Here is a 19,042-nt window from a genome sequence, read left to right as displayed (position 1 = left end):
ATAATGACTCGGTTTGATCTGAAATGTGCTACACGAACGATGCATAGTATTGTAGGTCTTAACTGAAGCTTTCAAACGGTAGTTTTAGGTTACAATTAGCGCGTATACCACCACTCCATTGGCTTATATGGTAGCTTGCCAGCTAGATGCTACATACAGTACATGTAAGTATTTTTGGCTTATAATTAATTTAAAAATGACGACAGTCTTGTTTCGTGCTCTACACAGTTGTATACATATATATTTGCAACCATGTTCTTCATTGAAACTTTTTTTAAATCGCTAGTTTCATAGCTCATACAGTCACGCATGACGTACCCAAAACCGAGTGGCGTCTCATTTCATAGGGGAAAGGGGTTTTCAGCCCTTGGCCCTTACACTTGCAAGTGCTAGGGTTAAGACAAGACAAAGACAAAGCAAAAGGGGCAAGGGGAAGAATCGAGATTCGGCCATAGACTGCTGTGCAGCGCAAGTGCGAGACTGTCCGCACTGCACGTCAGTACACCTGCATCGCAGTTACAGGCCTACTAGTCAACGATATTTCAGAATTTAGAGTGTCAGCACATTCATCACAGAACTACTTCTTATCTCTATGGGGCGAAAATACATACAGTATGTTCACGAAATGCTTAATATAGGCTACCCTTGCTTTTTTGTGAATGTGGGCAGTGAGGATGGATTTCAATCACTGACCTCACGGATGTCAGTCATTTTAACTCGACAGGTATGCATGGTAATGGAATAAGTTCGTTCATCTGCCCGCCAAAATGGATATCCTTAGTAGTCCCTCCAACTATATGCCATATGAATTACATTTTCATAGCTCATCTAGGGTCACATCACTAAGTTGACGACTTGTGTACGAACGTGTGGTGCGTAACGTGACCTTCGAATAAAGTGAGAGACTAAATAAGAATATTTTTTCTGTTCCAGGAAAAGTGTTTCCTTGAATGATTAAGTTTCTAGACTACTGTTTGCTGTATATCTTATTCTTATTTAAAATGTAAGGAACTATAGTTTGTGGACGTGTCAGTGTACACTGAGTTTTGTTCTGTGTAGTGAATGAGGATAAGTGTGACTTTATAAGAGATACATTTGTATGCTAAATTTGAGTGTTTTGGGAAATATAAATGCAACAATATGATGCTCAGTGAAGTTGTACTTTTTTCCAAGGTAGGACAAATATGCATGAATATACAGACAGTAGACCATATAGAATCTAGGATTATTAGTTGAAGGTAAGAAAAGATAGATAGATAGATAGATAGATGGATAGATGGATACTTTTCCGAGGGAAATTTAGGTCATCCAGTAGCATATATACTTGTGCAACTCACAGAGATACATACATAAATCACATACAGGGAGAACATGTACACAAGGAGTGGGTTGTTTACAGATACAGGAATGGATCTGACCTTATAGTACAGTGTGCATTGATTGTGACAGTGTTGATGTCAATGAGGAAAGTGTTCTTGTGCTGCAAGTGTGGATAGTGCAAAGAGATAGTGTTCATGTGCTTGTGTGGATAGTGCAAAGATAGAGTTATTGTGCTTGTGTGGATAGTGCAAAGAGATATAAAAATAGTAAAGTCTGTGAAGGGGCTAGTATAAATAGTATAAAGGAATGGACATTGGGATGAAATATAATGAGATGAGAATAGAAGGGGAGGGCAGACTGAGGTAGACTCATGCAGAGAAGTCCATCTCCCTCCCCCTCCCCTTCTGCGAATATGAATGTGTTTGAATACAATACTAAATGTAGAGTAAATTACATATGTAGGCGTATTTGTATCTACATTTATAACAGGACAGGGATATACACTATCATAATAAAAAGTTTAAATATAGCCTCAAGCAATGATTTTACCACTTCAACAGGTGAAAGAAGACCAATTAATTGTAAAGACGGACCAATCCATTAACTTTGGACCTTTACATTACAAGATATTGGCTAGTGAAGCGTTAGATCTTTGCATTGAACATTATTCCCTCGGTGGCACTACTCTACAAATTAATTGTAATGAACTAGGGTAATGCACCTTGCCATGATGTAGTGAAACGGTTTTCGAGCTTTTAACATGTGTCAGTTGCAGTGCCCCCTATAATAAACATTTCATGAAATTTGGCTTGCCTCCAAAGAGTGTGGTAGTGATGCAGCGTGTCACATCTCCTGAAGTTTGACCCTTTACATCAGAAGATATTGACAAGCGAAGCGCTAACTTTTATATTTTTCTTTATTCACTTGGTGGCACTCCTCCACAATGAGTCGTAATGAGCTGAGAACATATGCCTCCAAGTTGGCCTAACTTAATTTTTTACGTAATGGTTGTCGAGCTACTGCCAAAAAGTACTCAGAACTTACCACACTTCAGCGTTTACATTTGTGAATCATTCATTAGTGAACCACGATCACATTTGTGAATTCTGTGAAATTAATTTGTCAATCACAAAACACATTTGTGAATTGTGTGACATTTATTTTTGAACCTGCCAAAGACCCCATGATTATATTCAGCAGGTGAGAACCGCATGATAACGTTCGGCAAGTGAGTATACTCACTCAGTCAATAGCTGGTTTCCTCATGCCATTAATTTATAGCTTGCATGGTATACAACCGTTATCTCACGCATACAGCCACACACAAAGATATATACTGTATATATGCCCTCTCTATCTCTAGCTCACACACACACACACACACACACACACACACACACACACACACACACACACACACACACACACACACACACACACACACACACACACACAGAAACAAAAAGGCACATTTTGCTGTTGCCTTGCTTTTCAAAAATATTTTACATTTGACATGGTTGCATTTGCCAGGACAGCTGCAAGTGTACGGCGAGAGGAATTCTGTCGATAAAGTTGTCTTAGAATGACATCTTGGGTCACAAGGCCCTGCTCTCTGTTGGTCAAGGCCTGGGGGTCATAGGTCATGTCTGCCAGTTGGACAGCTTCATTAAGGCCTCTCTAACCTTTCCGGCTCTCTGAGACTGTTTGCTGACAGGTCTTCTGAAGTGCTGATGCAGATATGGTTCATACATATGTGTTCTATATTTTTCCATGGAATCATTTCAGATACATGTCAGTAAAGGTATCCATGCATATAAAAATGTTTCATGATAGGTCTACCCAGCTTCGTTAGAGACTGAAAGGGAATGAAAAGTGTTAAGTTCTCAATTCGGTGCTGTAAGGTCAGACAGTGATTGGCAGACCCACCTAAATATTTAGCATTTCTTCAGTGAGGACCGTCGTAGAAGACATTTCAGAAATGCACTTACATTCTGGCTTTATTTAGAAATTCAAAAGTCTAGTCAGTGATTATTAATATAGCCTACTCTTGTATGGATCCTTTCAGAGATAAAATTCACACTTACAGTATATTACTTTCAAAAAAGAAATCAGCTGAAATGCATGTCACATGTACAACACCTCAGAAAACAGGTCCTCTCAGAATAAGACTGACTACTTTACAGCGTAAAATGCAACATAAAGCCATTTTTAATTTGCCCCTGTAATCTGAAGAGGAATGTGCCGTCCCTGTGGGTCAGTATGAAGGGCCAAGTGTGATGCAACTCCTTCCCAGGGAACACAGGAATAGGTTCACAGAGGACGTGAACTCTCCCCTCCATTGCCACACGACAATCAACTCAGAGCAGCTTGCCTCAACATGGCTAGATGAACTTATGGTACTCCTGAGGAAAACAGATGATGCTCATCCTCTTTATCAGTCTCTTGATGTGTCTTTTTTTCCAGGCCCTGATAAAAACCCTACAGACATAAATATTGGCCATCTTGCGGTTTTCATACATTAAACAGCGCTCAGGGTGGGCCGAGGTTGTCTCTGCCATTGGCAGCCATGTGCTTCAACGCCGATATCAAAAACTGAAGTGGTTTAGTGTTGCGGCACTTACAGGATGTACATGTCGAGTGTGTAGGTGTCTGCTATGAGGGTGACGGAGAGATTGTTTGGACATGGGAGCTTTGAATTACATGATTCTCATGAAGACGAAGCAGAAATAAAGTGGCCTTCATGTCCTGGTGGTATGACTTCACTGGTGACACTTCAGAACACATCAGATACTCTTACATTCCCCTGAAGCTATTCTTCATTTACATTAAGGGGTTCTTAATTTGCAGACATACTCCCTTCAATTTACCTTGAATATAGTCAAGCCCTTCGTTACTCCTTTAAAATGTATTGTTATTTGAAGGCCCTACTCAAAATGTCTGTATTGATTATGCTATGCATAGCCCACGTATTGTGAACCTTTTTTGAAACAACCTTAAGTGTGAATACCAGAAGAAGAGTATTGTTGGAAATTGATGTATTTTGTACTTTTCCAGCTATATTGCCTAAAGACTCCAGTTATCACATGAGCAAGCTTTATCAGTACCAATGCAATCTGTTGGTAGAGTTTCTACGTTCTAGCAAGTTGCTAGTTATCTTGTTTTAGACCAAAACTCTTTCAGCTGCTTTAAAAAGAGCAATGTTTTGTGTGTCTTATACAATTAAAACAGGAGCTGTAAACTGTTAAGTATAAGAATGCAGTCACTTTGTGTCTGTTTGTAAAGAGTTCAACACAGAGGTACTATGACAAAGAGACAAAAACAATTATAAACATACTTTGATCACTGTATACTATACATTCAAGAATACTGTGCGGTCTTTAATCTTAATTTCCCCACTAAAATACCAGTATTATTTTTAAGGGTAAGTTAAGGTGTAAATTAAGGGATTCTGTTTTGCAGTGATCGGTGCTGCACTTGGCGTGAATTGATTCAGAGCTCGGTTCCCCTGAGTTCATCTGATGTATGAAGAATGAAATATAAGATTTGTAATATTATCTTCAAGTCTCAAATGTGCTTTCTAGGTCATGTCAGGCATTATGCTCTCTGAATCTGTATTAGAAACAAAAAAACTTAGACTATCAATTCACCCTGTTCTTCTGGTGTGAGTTGTATTAGGCCTTCCTTGGTCTTCTTTGTAGAGTCTGCCATTTCTTCCTGCTGTTCACACTATTATGTGTCTCAGAGGCGTGAGGTTGGAGGAGGCTTCCAGCGCTGCGGAATGGGAGTTCCAGACATAGTCAACAGCCTCTGGAGGGTGCTCAGTAGCAACGCTCTTTGAAAAATGACTTAAATTATGATCCTCATCTTTAAATCTTTATAGTCTCATGAATCTTTCCTTGTAAATAGTTCCATTCTCGAGTCTGTTTTTTTTCTTTTAGGCAGCGTTGTTTCCCAGCTGTTTCTCCAGTCTCATTGTATTACATCCCTTCCCAGCTGATGGCCAGGGCTTTGCAAGTGAACCATGTTTGCATTCCGTGTGAGGAGAGAAATGAGATACCCTGTTGTGTCTCACTAAAAGCTCATGCAGGTGGATTTTTGGCACCGCTGCTGAGCCAAAAACGACGCCATTTTGATACACAAAATGCCTTGGTCTGAATAGACCTTTTCTTGATGACTTTGAGAACCTCATTTTAGAGAAGCCGCCCAATTCAGTGCCTGTCAGAAATGTCAGTGGCTATTGTGAGAGAGAAACCGGTGTCCTGAAGCTGCTGTACTGAGCAAGACTGGTGTATGTGGGTGGGGTTAACCTCTTCCTCTCAGCTCACAGGTACTGGCCGATGTGTCAAAGCGCTTCCATTTCCGTCAACTCCCTGTCTGCTTGTCAACACCACAAGACAGTTTGTGGGGAGGTATGTAGTAACCTACCTTTTCCTGTGAGGTAAAGGGTTGAATGTACTGTATTTTAACTGCAACCATGGGGTTACTCTTTCTGTTTATTTGAGAAGAGGCTGTGTAGGATAACTACTATCCATTCCAGACTTCTTTTATCTCAATTTCTCTGCCTCTGTAAAATGTGGACAAATGCATAAAACACTCATAACTTAAGATGCATGAAATGCAGAAGATAATTGTGGAACATCTGGTGACTGTAACAAAGAAATTAAAGTTTGACATACAGGAAGGCTGGGAAGTAGAATGAATAGTGCAAAATTATTCAAAAGGACAGATAAAACTCTTTGAAGGGTTACATTTGTCCCTTCTCACAATTTTACTCTGAGATTTATTTAATTTCCTGCTAATTCCCAACATTCCTCACAAAACTGTGCACTAGCGGTAGCCTAGCATCTATCCTCATAGTGTTTTTCATGAGCTCCGCACATTCATCTTAGTTCCAGCAAACACCACACCTGCTATGTCATATTGGGTGGAAGAAGTGAAACATCATTTCTATTTAGCAGCGCTGACAGATTTCACACTAAATAAGCCAGACGAATGTGGCTGTCTCTGGTAAATAAAACATCCTACAGAGCTCCCCCTTTCTTCTGCCCTTGTGGTCAGTTTATTTCTGTTAGCTTACCTCAGTGGCTCACAGTTGCCTGCCGCTTTCAATCGGTATAATGCAGCTCAGCTGGTGACTGGGGACAGGCACAGCAGTGGGCCTCACGGGGACAATAGCTTTTCCATTTCTTATGACTCCCCTGCCTGCCATACTGTATTTCAGGAGTGTGTGTGTGTAATGTCTTTGTGCATACCCCAGAGACAATCTAAACACACACACACACAGCGCTCCCACAAATGTTTCCCTTTGCCCATTTGAGGAGGCAGACTCTGGTAAAAGCGGCAGGTGCTGTTCCTGGAATGCTTAATTGTGTTTGTGGAATGGTTGTTAATTTCGGAGAAGCAGCCAATCCGTTTCTGACTCGTCTGCACGCAAAGAAAACTAAAGGGCACTGGCCAAGTCTACGAGCTTTCCTCTTCGACGCTACTTAAACAGTTCTCCTTTTAAAACGCTTCTTGTTTAACCCAGTAAAGAAAGAGACAATGTTTGTCCTGTTGATTTTGTTTATCGCATATAAAAGATGTTTTGGAACATTAAAGCCTTTCAGCCTTTAGTTTGCTTATATTTGTACATATACATGTTCCCTGAGGCCAGAACATGAATGAACAAAAACAGGCCAAAGGGACACTTTGAAGAATCCTCTTCATGTGCACACAGCATAAATAATATGGCATAGAGCTGCCACACATGCTAGACAGTTGATGATGATATCGTAAGTCACTCTGAGCAATCATGACAAGAGGGTTCGTGCCAAAAGGGCCTGGTTAGTGTACGGTTTGGAAGTCTGGATGTGATTACGCTTAAAGTTTAAATACTTACCAACAACTGCTGCATTTTTTGGAATGCACACTAACAGAATGTCAATGATCGTATGGTGGGAACGCTGTCATGGAAACACACACGCAAGGCCAAAGGAAGCAGACATAAATATACATGTGTCAAAACATGCTAAAATAAATGTGTGAATGTGACCAGACCATTTCTGTGCAAAAGTGGACAAGGAATCACATGCAGTATTATCAACCTCTCCAAACAGTTAATATTTTGCCCAGCATAGTGGTGGAGGGAGGGAGCGTGACATAGGGAGGGAGATAGTACATTTTATAGATCTACATGTAGTGCCAAAACTGTGGAGCGGAACATTTGTGTAACTGTACAGCAGGCAAACCCACTGTGTAATGGTCTAGAATGGACTGAAACAGTCTGTCTGTAGCTATCAGACAGGAACTCCCTCTGTAGTTTCCTTATGACTGTGTGACCATAGTGTAGTGGGTGGTACAGGAAAACATATCAACCGTCTATCAACAGAGAGACACAAAGGAAGAGAAGGACAGAGAGAGAGGGAGAGAGAGAGAGAGAGAGAGAGAGAGAGAGAGAGAGAGAGAGAGAGAGAGAGAGAGAGAGAGCAGGCTAGGCGATAGACATGGTGCTAATGAGGAAAAGGCACACTCCTGGACACAAAACTAAAACAGCCTGTAATCTGGCAGAGGAAGCAATGTGACAGTCAAACACAAACATGTGGCAAGTAGCATCACGGGGTAAGAAGAGTCCCCCAGCCATGCCAGCCTGCTCCAGGTGGTTTACATTAGTGGTTTCCCATTGATGTTCAGTCAAAGCACGACAGCCCTCAGGCAAAGGGGAGGCAGGACACACTGTACCATCAGGCACAGGATCAGCTTCTTCTCACACGTCTTGTTGGAGATGATGATGAATCCCTTTCTATCTGTAAGAATAGCACCAGGCATTGGCCCAGTGGGGGGAGGTGGGGGTTCTCTGCTCTACCTCTGATAGTATGCAACATTAGTATAGGATATGATATTTTCTGAAGTATGCTAAATTAAGCAACCAACCAAAAGGCAGAGATTGTGCCTCTATGTCATCAGAAACCATTTGAACCTTCACCTTGCTGTAAGAGTGACGGGGCGCTCACATCTGCACTGCTAAAGCAGTTCTGATGACTCGTGCTAGAGAGGTTTGGGTTCCCAGCATCACGGCTCCAATAACACACACTTCAGTCAGCACCGGTCCTCAAGTCAGCAGTAACGTTGCAGTGAAGCATCTCTGGTGGAAATGGGAGAAACAGAGGAGCTCCACTACGCTCCGTAAAGCTCTGCTTATTGAGTCTGGATGGTTGCATGTGGGGTAATGGACTTAAGTGACTTCAGCTGGCAGAGCCAGGAGCAGGGAAACAAAAGCAATGCCAAAACACAAGACGCTTTCCCTCAAGGACAGCATTATTACAGAGGGGACTCCTTTGATACACCACAACTCCGAGCTTGCAGCACACAAGTATTTTTTCGAGAGCACTCCGATTCGTTTCTTGTTGGAGGTGATGACATGCTAAATAAATACCTCCTTACGAGCTGCACAGTGAAAAGTCGAAATCAAAATTAAGGAAAGGAACCACCAGTACCAGCAGTGCGTTCACTGGGCGTACAGCTTCCACGGAGGTGGCTCGGGTGCCCCCGAAAAGGGGCTGCTTTGCATTAGCGACTCTGAGTTGAAGCTAACAGCTGGATGGGCCTGGATGGAGGGAGTAGTGGCAGCGAAGGCTGTGTAAGACCCAAGACACACACCAATCTGTCACCAAGCCCGGAAGTCATGCAACCCTGTTGAAAAAAATAAAAGAAGGCGCCTTTACAGAAGGCCACACACACACTGCTGTTGATCCTCCAGGTGGCTTCGCTCACTCTAAGGCCCAGTGGTGGAAAATAAACTGCGGCAGCCGCTGCAGATGAGGTGATACGGCCCACCACCGGGGCGACCGGTGGATGCTTGAATTGAAATAATTTACCGGCTGGAGAATCCCTCTCAACTGGTTTACCAGACATTGGCTGACACCTAGCTGCTCGGCCTGCAGAAAGTTGGACCTCTACTTATGACACGGCAGGTTCACCCAGTCTGAGCAGAGTAGATTTCATTCCTTTTTTATGATTCACAATGGCCAAGCTTTTGCAATTATCTCATGCTTTGATTTCATAGCTAGACAGAGAATTTTAACAAATGGTGATAAAAGCGATATAGCAAACATCTCCCTCAACAGTCGTTGCCTCCATGACTTACAGTGTGTGGATGCCATTTCCAGAAGGCGGATGCTCCACAGTGTAACTGACTCGGTTTACACGCCGCTGCACTTCTTGGCAGCGGTTGCTCATCCTGACACCCTCTCAGTCACACAAGTGAGCCTGTGTTGTGTGTCGAGCTTCACGCGCTGCTGAGGAGAGGGAGATTTGTGGGCCCTGAGAGCTGAGCATCATTTGTCCCACTGCGCCCTCCTCCGCTTCAGGGTGTTTGACATGAGGAAATGGAGTCCATAAAGAATTGCCCGCAGCACGCCGTCACTAATCGCTGCTCTGGCGAGTGCGGCTCAGGCAGCAGGCTGGAATGTCTTTGAAGACGTTCCAGAGGATGTTTGTGGGAGATGGTCAAGTGAGTGATATGAAGACAATACAGATTTATACATCAGCAGAAGAACATTTGAGGGTGTCATAATACGTGTCTTGGATAAATGCATCACTTTAAAATGTAAACACAACAAGGAGTTGTGTTAGTGACACATGATAGAACGGTAACTCTATCAGTTACAGTCCAGACACAACGCACCCGGATCAGCTCACCTACCACTGGCTCTTGTTTCAGATTTATAAACACTTAGTCTCATTTGCACTCAAGACTGTCAACCTCACAATCAGAGATATAAATTCCTTATGCACACCCACATAACTGCATATGGGTAGACACTTTAATGTGAAGAGAGTTTGGACATTGGTTGCCAAAAGTGAAACGGATTCCCTGGCGTTGGTTTCTGCTGTCATTAAAGTAAGTGAGACAGAAACACGTGGGCTGGGGTAAGTCAGCGTGGCCTCCACGTCTCCTGCTGAGGTTCATAATTTTAAACGACTGCCCTGCCGTTAACCCTGTCACAGATGAGGTAAACGATAGAGCCCTGTGAAAAACTCATCAATCCTCCTCCTGTCCAAAAATCCCCATATAGTAGTTCTCATCCACCTCGTTAACTCGGTTGCCAAAGATTAACGATGAATATCGGCTGCAAAACTGCGAAGAGATTAACATTCGATGTGTCCACTGCTCATTATGTATCGCAGTCAAGCGTGCCCTTGGAGCCTGAATCAGTGTATGGAGAGTGGCGTCCCCTTGTGGAAAACAGGAATGAGGCCAGTAATTGAGCAAGAGATGATTCAGTATTTGTCTATGCATCGCGCCTAGTCACGATCAAACATGAATTCCCCACTATACAATGTTGTTTTACTCAAAGGGGTATTTTAAAAAAAATGTTCTACATATAGGCTGGGAGCAGTGCAATACACAGTTGTTCCTAAAAGTGTTAACCTTAACCTATACTTAGGATGCATTTTTGGGCATTTGTCTTCACACAATGACACAATAGCAGTAACATAGGCCTACACATTTTAAAGAATTGATTATGCATCCAACAGAGTGACTGAAAATAAGCCATCACTGAGAAAGAGGTGATATCACTGCCTGAACGTCCATTTGGCTGTTTGAATTTTTTTTAACAAAGTATATTTCACAACGGTCGTAAATGAACACAACACAAAATAAAAGTGCAAGAAACATTTGTATCTGTGCTCAAAAATCATGTATTAAACGTGAGATGTTAAAAGCACCTAAAGACACCAAGGGTGCTCATCACATAAACTTTGACATCTAAAATAAAACCAAACCTTGAAAGCAAAATCCTTGAAAATCTAAAGTTGAGCAAAAGCTTCAACGCTCGCTACACTAAAGCCAAACATTTGGGGCATCATTACTAAAAGTTCTTTCAGCTCACAAAACAGATATATTACCAGTGGTAGTAGATAACTCAGGTCCAAGTTCAGTATTTCCACATCTTCACAAATTCAAACACAGCAAAACTATTCAAAAGAAGTTTGTCAAAGCACTGCATGTGTGGCACCAAGCACTTGTTTTAAACCAGAGGGCCTGTAATTATGAATACTTAGAGGCTAATGACTTTCAAGTCAACCAAATTGTTCCCTTAAACTTACATCAAGAGAGGCTGCTGTGGGTTTAATCAACACCTTATGAGTGAGACTTGACAGCAGTTTTATACAAATAAGACTAGAACCCATTATGTAAAACATTACTTGCCTGTAATTATGGCTACAGCCACATCAAAGACAAGTTTGACACCACTGAGGACACATTACGTCAGTTAAAATAATATTTTATTTGAGAAACAGAGGCAACATGGCTTCACGCGGAGCCAAGACTTCACACACCAGCTCTGATCTGGTTGTTGGGAGGGAGAGGCTTGCCCATATGATGACCCACAGTGAGGCCGAACGGAGCTTCAGCCTGCTGCTCCTTCACTTCCTTTGTCAGTTGACTTCCGGTGTCAAAGCTGTCTGAGGGGGCAAAGGTGAGCGCAGTCTCACTGAGGAGACCCTTGAGACGCTGGCGCCAACCCTCCAGCATGGTGCCGCGGGCATCGGATGGGATGTGTGGCGGAGCCCAGAAGATCTGTGGTGCCAGGACCTGGAAGCCACAGTAGTAGAGAATGCCATTCTGCAAGGACAAAAAAATTAAATAAAAAGTCCAGCAAAAGCCAATACAAATGACAAGTGATTTAGTAATAGTAGGTGGTCCAGGCACACCTGTATACTGTACCTGTAAGGGCCACAGTGTGACATTCATGTCTCCATTGATGCCATTGGAGCTGAACATGGACTCATGGGAGCCAGTGGTGAAAGACAGCATGGCCCGCTTCTCCTACAAGGTAAGATGAAGCAAATCACTTTTGCCCTCATGCAAAGACTCTGCCCCAACTGGAATAGAGCAGTTAAACTAAACTAAGATTACAAGACAGCAAGGTACTTAAGGTAATGCCAAATATCCAGATGTTCAAGAAGAGTAAGGTGGAGTGGAAATAAGCCTACCTTAAAAAGTCCTTGACCATACCGCTTCTCAGATGTGAAGGCAAACCCTTGTGTGAGAACGCGATCAATCCATCCCTTCATGATGGCTGGCACAGAAAACCAGTACATGGGGAACTACAAAAACAGGTTCCTTGAGCCATAACCTCTGATACATGTTTTAGTACAAATCAACCATTATAATAAGGGTTCAATACATGTTGCCAAGACCTGTTTAAGGGAATGAGTAACTGAACAGAAATCAGTGGCATACCTGGAAAATTATAAGATCAGCCTCGGTCACTTTCTTATGCTCTTCCACAATATCAGCACTCAGGCGGCTTTCCTTCCATGCCACCATGGTTTCCTCTCCATACTTGAAGTGCTCGGAATTATTCACCTCACCTACAGTATAGGTGGTGTTAAACACTTATGGTAAGACCTTAAAACAGTGTGCAGTCCTTCCTTCCAAAAGGTTTAAGGCATTTCTTGAGGTGAGCGCTATGGATAAACGCACCTGTGACGTCCTCCTCTGTTGCAGCGGCCTTAAACTTCATGGCGTACAGGTCAGACACCACGACTTTACAGCCCTCTGCAGTAAGCTGCTCCACTGAAGCATCCTTGGCAGCAGCATTGAAAGACCCAGCACTTTGGTGTGCATAAACGATCAACACATTCTTACCTGCTGGAGAAAGACGGAAAAATTAAGTAGGGGGAAGAGTACAATAGAACTAGTAATTTCACATTAATTAACAGTCAATTAAAAAACTAAGAACATTATTCAAACAGCTTATTTCAGCAAATCAGACCACTGACCCATTTTGCTTCTAGATGCTTTAGGATAGCAGCGGAATACAAAAAATAAAGCCAGCAGACTGTCATTTTAAACAGTTTCGATGTTAACCAATTAGTAATCAACCAATCCCTCTTTACCTCAAATTTCGCCTCCCAATTAACAGCAACCAATCTAAGTAACCAACCAATTAGCCAACAAAGAATGCATCAGCTGGCAGTAACTCGTCAGTTAAGACCAAATCTCGAAAAAGCAAAATCCTTAACAGCTAAATTTGAGCATAATCTTCAGCACTCCCGACACTCAAGCTACATGCTGTGGGGCATCAGGGCATCATTCATTGAAGTTCTTTCAGCTCCCAAAACAGATGTATTACGAGCAGTAGATTGCTTAGGTCAAAGTTCAGCATCACTGTTTATTTTTATTTTATTTTATTAAAGGATTCCCATTAGCTTATGCCATAGCAGTTTGCTAATCTTCCTGGGGTCCACATAACATAACTGTTCTGCCCATAATGTGTTTTATGTGTTAGGTCACTTTAATCTTGACGTGTTTGTATGTTCACGTCACTTAATGTACTGTTTGATATGAGTCTCAACATTGAGTGGGACTTTTGTTATGATGCCCACAGAGAGTGGTGATGCGGTGGGAAGTATCACCGGAAGTTTGGAATGTAGACAAACCAGGTATGGTTTGCATCGCTACGGTCATGCAATTGTTTTTTATCTCCATCCTTTGTGTCAAACTTCCAGATAGCAATGACTTTTCACTGTACTGCTCAGTGTTGTGCGTCCTAAGCGTAAACAAAGTAAACGGCGTGCCAAGTTCTTTTCCAAGATCCAGGAAGATTAGCCTTCCTGCTCCTTTATTGACTTCCAATTGTCTGCTAAAAAATGGGAAGTTAAAGGAGCAAGGCTGCTCACTTTCCTGGCTCTTGGAAAGGACTTTTGCTTGCTATTTATACTCCAGGTTAAAGTTTAGCACAACACATAGACAGAGCAGTTACAATCACCACATCAGGGTTCCAAATGACAATCCACACGTCACAAAATCAACGTAGCGAAACTATTCATTAGAACTCGGTCAAAGCATCGCATGAGTGGCAACAAGCGCTTGTTTTAAACGTAAAGGGCCTGTTATTGCGAATGCTTTGAGGCGAACATCTTAAGTCAACCAAATTGTTCCCTTAAACCCAGGATGTCAAGAAGCCTTTGCTAATCAAGAGAAGCTGCCTTGGGTTTAATCAACACCTTATGAGTGAGAGTTGACAGCAGTCTTTTACAAGTAAGATTAGAAGCCATTATGTAAAATATGACATGCCTGCAATTATGGCTACAACCACATCAGAGACAAGTTTGACACCACTAAGGACACATTACATCAGTTCAAAAGAAATTCCTTTAATTTGACAAACAGAGGCAACATGGTTTCACGCAGAGCCAAGACTTCACACACCAGCTCTGATCTGGTTGTTGGGAGGGAGAGGCTTGTCCATATGGTGACCCACAGTGAGGCCGAACGGAGCTTTAGCCTGCTGCTCCTTCACTTCCTTCGTCAGTTGAAAGCCACTTCCACGGTCAAAGCTGTCTGAAGGGGCAAAGGTGAGCGGAGTCTCACTGAGGAGACCCTTGAGACGCTGGCGCCAACCCTCCAGCATGGTGCCGCGGGCATCGGATGGGATGTATGGCGGTGCCCAGAAAATCTGTGGTGCCAGGACCTGGAAGCCACAGTAGTAGAGAATGCCATTCTGCAATGGGACAAAAACAAACAAAATTTGATCAGGTTGTGACACCAGCAAAATCCAATACAAATGACAGTGACTTAGTAATGGCAGGTGGTTCAAGCACACCTGTATACTGTACCTGTAAAGGCCACAGTGTGACATTCATGTCTCCGTTGATACCATTGGAGCTGAACATGGACTCATGGGAGCCAGTGGTGAAAGACAGCATGGCCCGCTTCTCCTACAAGTCAAGATGAAGCAAATCACTTTTGCACTCATGCAAAGACTCTGCCCCGACTGGTTTAGAGCAATTAAACTGAAGTCATTTGACAGCAAGGTAATGCCAAATATCCAGGTGTTCAAGAAGTGATGTAGAGGGGAAAATAAGCCTACCTTGAAAAGTCCTTGACTGTACCGCTTCTCAGATGTGAAGGCAAACCCTTGTGTGAGAACGCGATCAATCCATCCCTTCATGATGGCTGGCACAGAAAACCAGTACATGGGGAACTACAAAAACAGCAGGTTTTTCTTTAAGCAATATAATCTTCTACAATTTTCAGTACAAATCAACCATTATAATAATTAAGTGGTCAATACATGTTGCCAAGACCTGTTTAAGGGAATGAGTAACTGAACAGAAATCAGTGGCATACCTGGAAAATTATAAGATCAGCCTCGGTCACTTTCTTATGCTCTTCCACAATATCAGCACTCAGGCGGCTTTCCTTCCATGCCACCATGGTTTCCTCTCCATACTTGAAGTGCTCGGAATTCACCTCACCTACAGTAGGCAGGTGGTGATAAACACTTATGGTAAGACCTTACAACAGTGTTCAGTCCCTCCTTCCAAAAGGTTTAAAGGCATTTCTTGAGGTGAACTCTATGAATAAATAAACGCACCTGTGACGTCTTCCTCCGTTGCAGCGGGCTTAAACTTCATGGCGTACAGGTCAGACACCACGACTTTACAGCCCTCTGCAGTAAGCTGCTCCACTGAAGCATCCTTGGCAGCAGCATTGAAAGACCCAGCACTTTGGTGTGCATAAACGATCAACACATTCTTACCTGCTGGAGTATACACAGAGAAATGAAGTAGAGGGCAAGAGTTTATATAATAAATAAAAATAAAAATAAACACACCCCTAGTCATTTCACAGTAACAGTCAATTAAAAACCTTAAAATAATATTCAAACACGTTTTAGCAATTCAGACCACTTACCCATTTTGCTTCAAGATGCTACAGGAGAGGAGTGGAATACAAAGCAAAAGCCAGCAGACCGACTTTTTAAACAGTTTCACTGTTAACCAATTAGCAATCAACCAATCCCTCTTTGCCTCAAATTTCGCCTACCTATTAAGGGCAACCAACCAAAGTAACCAAACAATTAGCCAACAAATATTGCATCAGCTGGTAGCAACTCGTCAGTTAAGAACTCGTATTTGTCATTCATTAATTGCTATCTCCACCTGCGTCTACCGTTGATAACTGATAGGTATTTGGTACAGGTTACACTCAGAGGAATTAAATAAAAGCATGGGTCAGTGAGGCTGCAATAGGACAATGGCCATCAAAAAAGACATAGGTTGTTTTGATTAAAAACTGTAATTTAATGTAGCCGCATACAGTGTCACATTTAATCTGGAATATCCAAGGCGATAAATTACATATAAATGTACCACCAATAGAGGTCGCCAGACAAGCATAGATGACACACGTCCATGCTGTGGGTCTGTACTTGTTGCTCAAGTTTAAAGTCTAGGCTTCGTAATCCAGTTATTACTGTTGTAGTGTTATATGGACAGTGATAAACTGGCTTTCTTGATTAAATGATAAATAATGAATCTGGCACTGGAAAGTTATCATGTAGCTTTAAACATCACTGCTGGCTAGATACGCGTAAATATCCAGATTCGCATAAAGGAGATTGTGCTTCTTGAAGTGGCGATATTTTGACTGCAGTTAGACATAGGTTGTTGTTAGCATGTTTCTTTAATAGAGTATAAATCAAGCAAAGACATATCACAATTTATAGGTTAGACCACAATGTCCCAACTATAGTGATCACCTCTGTTGTATTGATTGGGTAGGCTTTATTAATGAGATATCGCCGGGATGCAACATCTTGTTGAGCCAAAAATTCAGAGTAGAATTTGCACCTTGAAAACTACAGACATGTGGACTACCAGTAGTGGTCTTAAGTAGGCTATGGTGACGGGGTTCGAATCGCGTGTGCCTTTAAGAAGTGGGGGCTATAAGACAAGGGTTCTGTTTTTAGCATTTGCCTCTCATCATTAAAAATAGCATGGAGGGTGTGAGAGATTGCGATAGCCTTCCCCTGCGCGGTCGCAAACTCGCAAACTGAAAGCAGTACCCCGGAACGTGTATTCACTTCGTTCTGGGCTTTATCCGGGTTTGGACCACAGTTTGGCATGTCTACCTATGACAGTCCAGTGCTCCCTATATGCGTCAATTGAAATAACGAGACTTAACGGAAATATAGTTTTATTAGATCTACCTTCACAGCAATAACTTTCCGTTCAACGTGATTTATTCATCGAAAATATTTTTTTGAGAGTGGACAACGTGCATCTAACCGGAAAAGTAAAGGCAATTACTTTAGTCTAAACTTGGAATAAACTAAAGAGTCATTGATTGACGGAGATTTTGTGAACATTTCAACAAGGAAAGTAACACGTGCGTCGGGGCGACAATGAACTGGATCCACTTACACCAAGTTGAAATGTTCAGTGACTGAAAAAGAATCAAGGAAGAGATCTAAAGACGGATGTATCACAATGCACCTCCATTTACGCTTCACAGAATAGTTGCTGGTGATTTGTATGACCGAGCTACTGGGTGTAGCCTACACGACTGATTTTAGAGCCTGGAAAATGCGTCGTTTATTTTTATGCTGACCTCTTCTATTTAAGGAATTTATGAGACGTCCATAACGCGACGAAGTAAAACAGGATATTGTTATTCATCGTATTGGAATAGAAAAACAAAAGAGTAATAACGTTAAACCACCATGGGGACACAAGGACCAGGACGAAAAAGAATTCCCAACAAGGACCGATTTACAGCAGAAGAGGATGCTCTGAGTGTAATTGCGAGGGAGGTAAGCAACACTAAAATGGCCAAATTATGTACTTCTTGAGTGGTTTCTACAGGATGATCAAGTTATTGTCATTTAATAGGTTAAATGTTTCTTGCAGCCAACATAACGAGTTATGACAGGACTCCTTACTACCGAATGCACAGCAATTGAGGAAGTCACAGGGAATTAAGTTACGATATCGGTCAGTGTTCCTTACTTAAGGGACTCATTGGTGGATGGCCATTTTGCATCAAATAGGTAGGCTATATGAAGTCGCATGGTGGAACTCGATGACGTTGAAGGTGGAAAGATAGTAAGTGTCCCAGGACAGCGTCTAAAACCATATGTTGAGACTAATACCCCGTGCTAACCTGTCAGAATCCGTCACCTAAGTTCAGATCTGCCCGTGATGACAAACTGCCACAGGTGGTCGATCTGACAGGTGCTCGTGTGGCCATGTTCTCTCTTCTTAGATTTTGGCGCATGGGCAGAAATGTTAATCCTGCAGTGTAACGGGGACTATATGAAAGCATAGTGAAAGTTCTGCCCATCCATCCCCTTTATACCAACTTATCCAGCAGGAATGTCCTCACAAAAGGGGCAAGCTGGGGCAAATGGTAGCAACTTTATTAATAGGGTGCTTTGAGGCTACAGCATCTGTTAGGGAGTTCCTACCCTGGAGACTCTCTTACCCTACTCTCTCAGCCTTGTTAGAAGTCTGGCCACAGGGACTTCTGCTTTTAAAGTGTGAAATTCATACTACTGAGACTTCCTTGGGTGTAATTAGCTGTCCTAGACCCTTTACTTAAACGTTAACTATTTCAAACCACCATTGCAAATCAGTTTAGAGTTTTTGGCACTGAAAGATTATTAGATCAGATTAAGTGTGAAGTGGTGAGGTGGTCCTCAGAATGCAATCTCTCGAGGGAAAGAAGTTGTTGATGTTGATTCATTTGATCATTTATATGAATGGCTGCGAGGTGGAGTGATAACTCACAAAGTTGTGTATTCATATGTTGCACAAATTTGTGCTTTTACACTTACATAAAATTGCAAATTCAGTAATCGAAGCACTCTCTCAATGAGCCATCATGCATGTTATGTCTACTGTGTCCACTGTGAACCAAGGAACATGGCATATTCAGGCAGAA

The 19,042-nt window shown here is 42.3% G+C and overlaps 3 protein-coding genes across 4 annotated transcripts in view; 1 reads left to right on the top strand and 2 right to left on the bottom strand.

Moving 5' to 3' along the window:
- Nucleotides 1-11,635: 11,635 nt before the first annotated feature.
- On the bottom strand, nt 11,636-13,096 carry LOC308366088 (NAD(P)H dehydrogenase [quinone] 1-like; the record flags this gene model as incomplete). The annotated part of the gene is made up of 6 exons (XM_080839724.1): nt 11,636-11,929; nt 12,032-12,133; nt 12,301-12,414; nt 12,551-12,681; nt 12,794-12,958; nt 13,093-13,096. The coding sequence occupies 6 exons, from the start codon at nt 13,094-13,096 to the stop codon at nt 11,636-11,638; spliced, it is 810 nt and encodes a 269-aa protein (XP_080695850.1).
- A 1,420-nt stretch (nt 13,097-14,516) lies between these two features.
- On the bottom strand, nt 14,517-16,016 carry LOC308366087 (NAD(P)H dehydrogenase [quinone] 1-like; the record flags this gene model as incomplete). The annotated part of the gene is made up of 6 exons (XM_080839723.1): nt 14,517-14,816; nt 14,932-15,033; nt 15,186-15,299; nt 15,446-15,573; nt 15,693-15,857; nt 16,013-16,016. The coding sequence occupies 6 exons, from the start codon at nt 16,014-16,016 to the stop codon at nt 14,517-14,519; spliced, it is 813 nt and encodes a 270-aa protein (XP_080695849.1).
- A 1,138-nt stretch (nt 16,017-17,154) lies between these two features.
- Nucleotides 17,155-19,042, top strand: part of LOC308365883 (leucine-rich repeat flightless-interacting protein 2-like) — a 41,102-nt gene continuing 39,214 nt past the window's right edge. The window contains exon 1 of one of the 2 annotated variants that reach the window (XM_080839500.1): nt 17,155-17,912. In XM_080839500.1, coding sequence (XP_080695626.1) covers nt 17,823-17,912 — 90 coding nt within the window. In that variant the 5' untranslated portion in view covers nt 17,155-17,822. The remainder of the gene's footprint in view (nt 17,913-19,042) is intronic. The other variant, XM_080839499.1, reaches the window with a different exon arrangement.

The sequence above is a fragment of the Sprattus sprattus genome, assembly GCF_963457725.1.
Source record: "Sprattus sprattus genome assembly, chromosome: 5".
NCBI lineage: Eukaryota > Metazoa > Chordata > Actinopteri > Clupeiformes > Clupeidae > Sprattus > Sprattus sprattus.
This window is presented reverse-complemented; position numbering and strand designations above follow the sequence as displayed.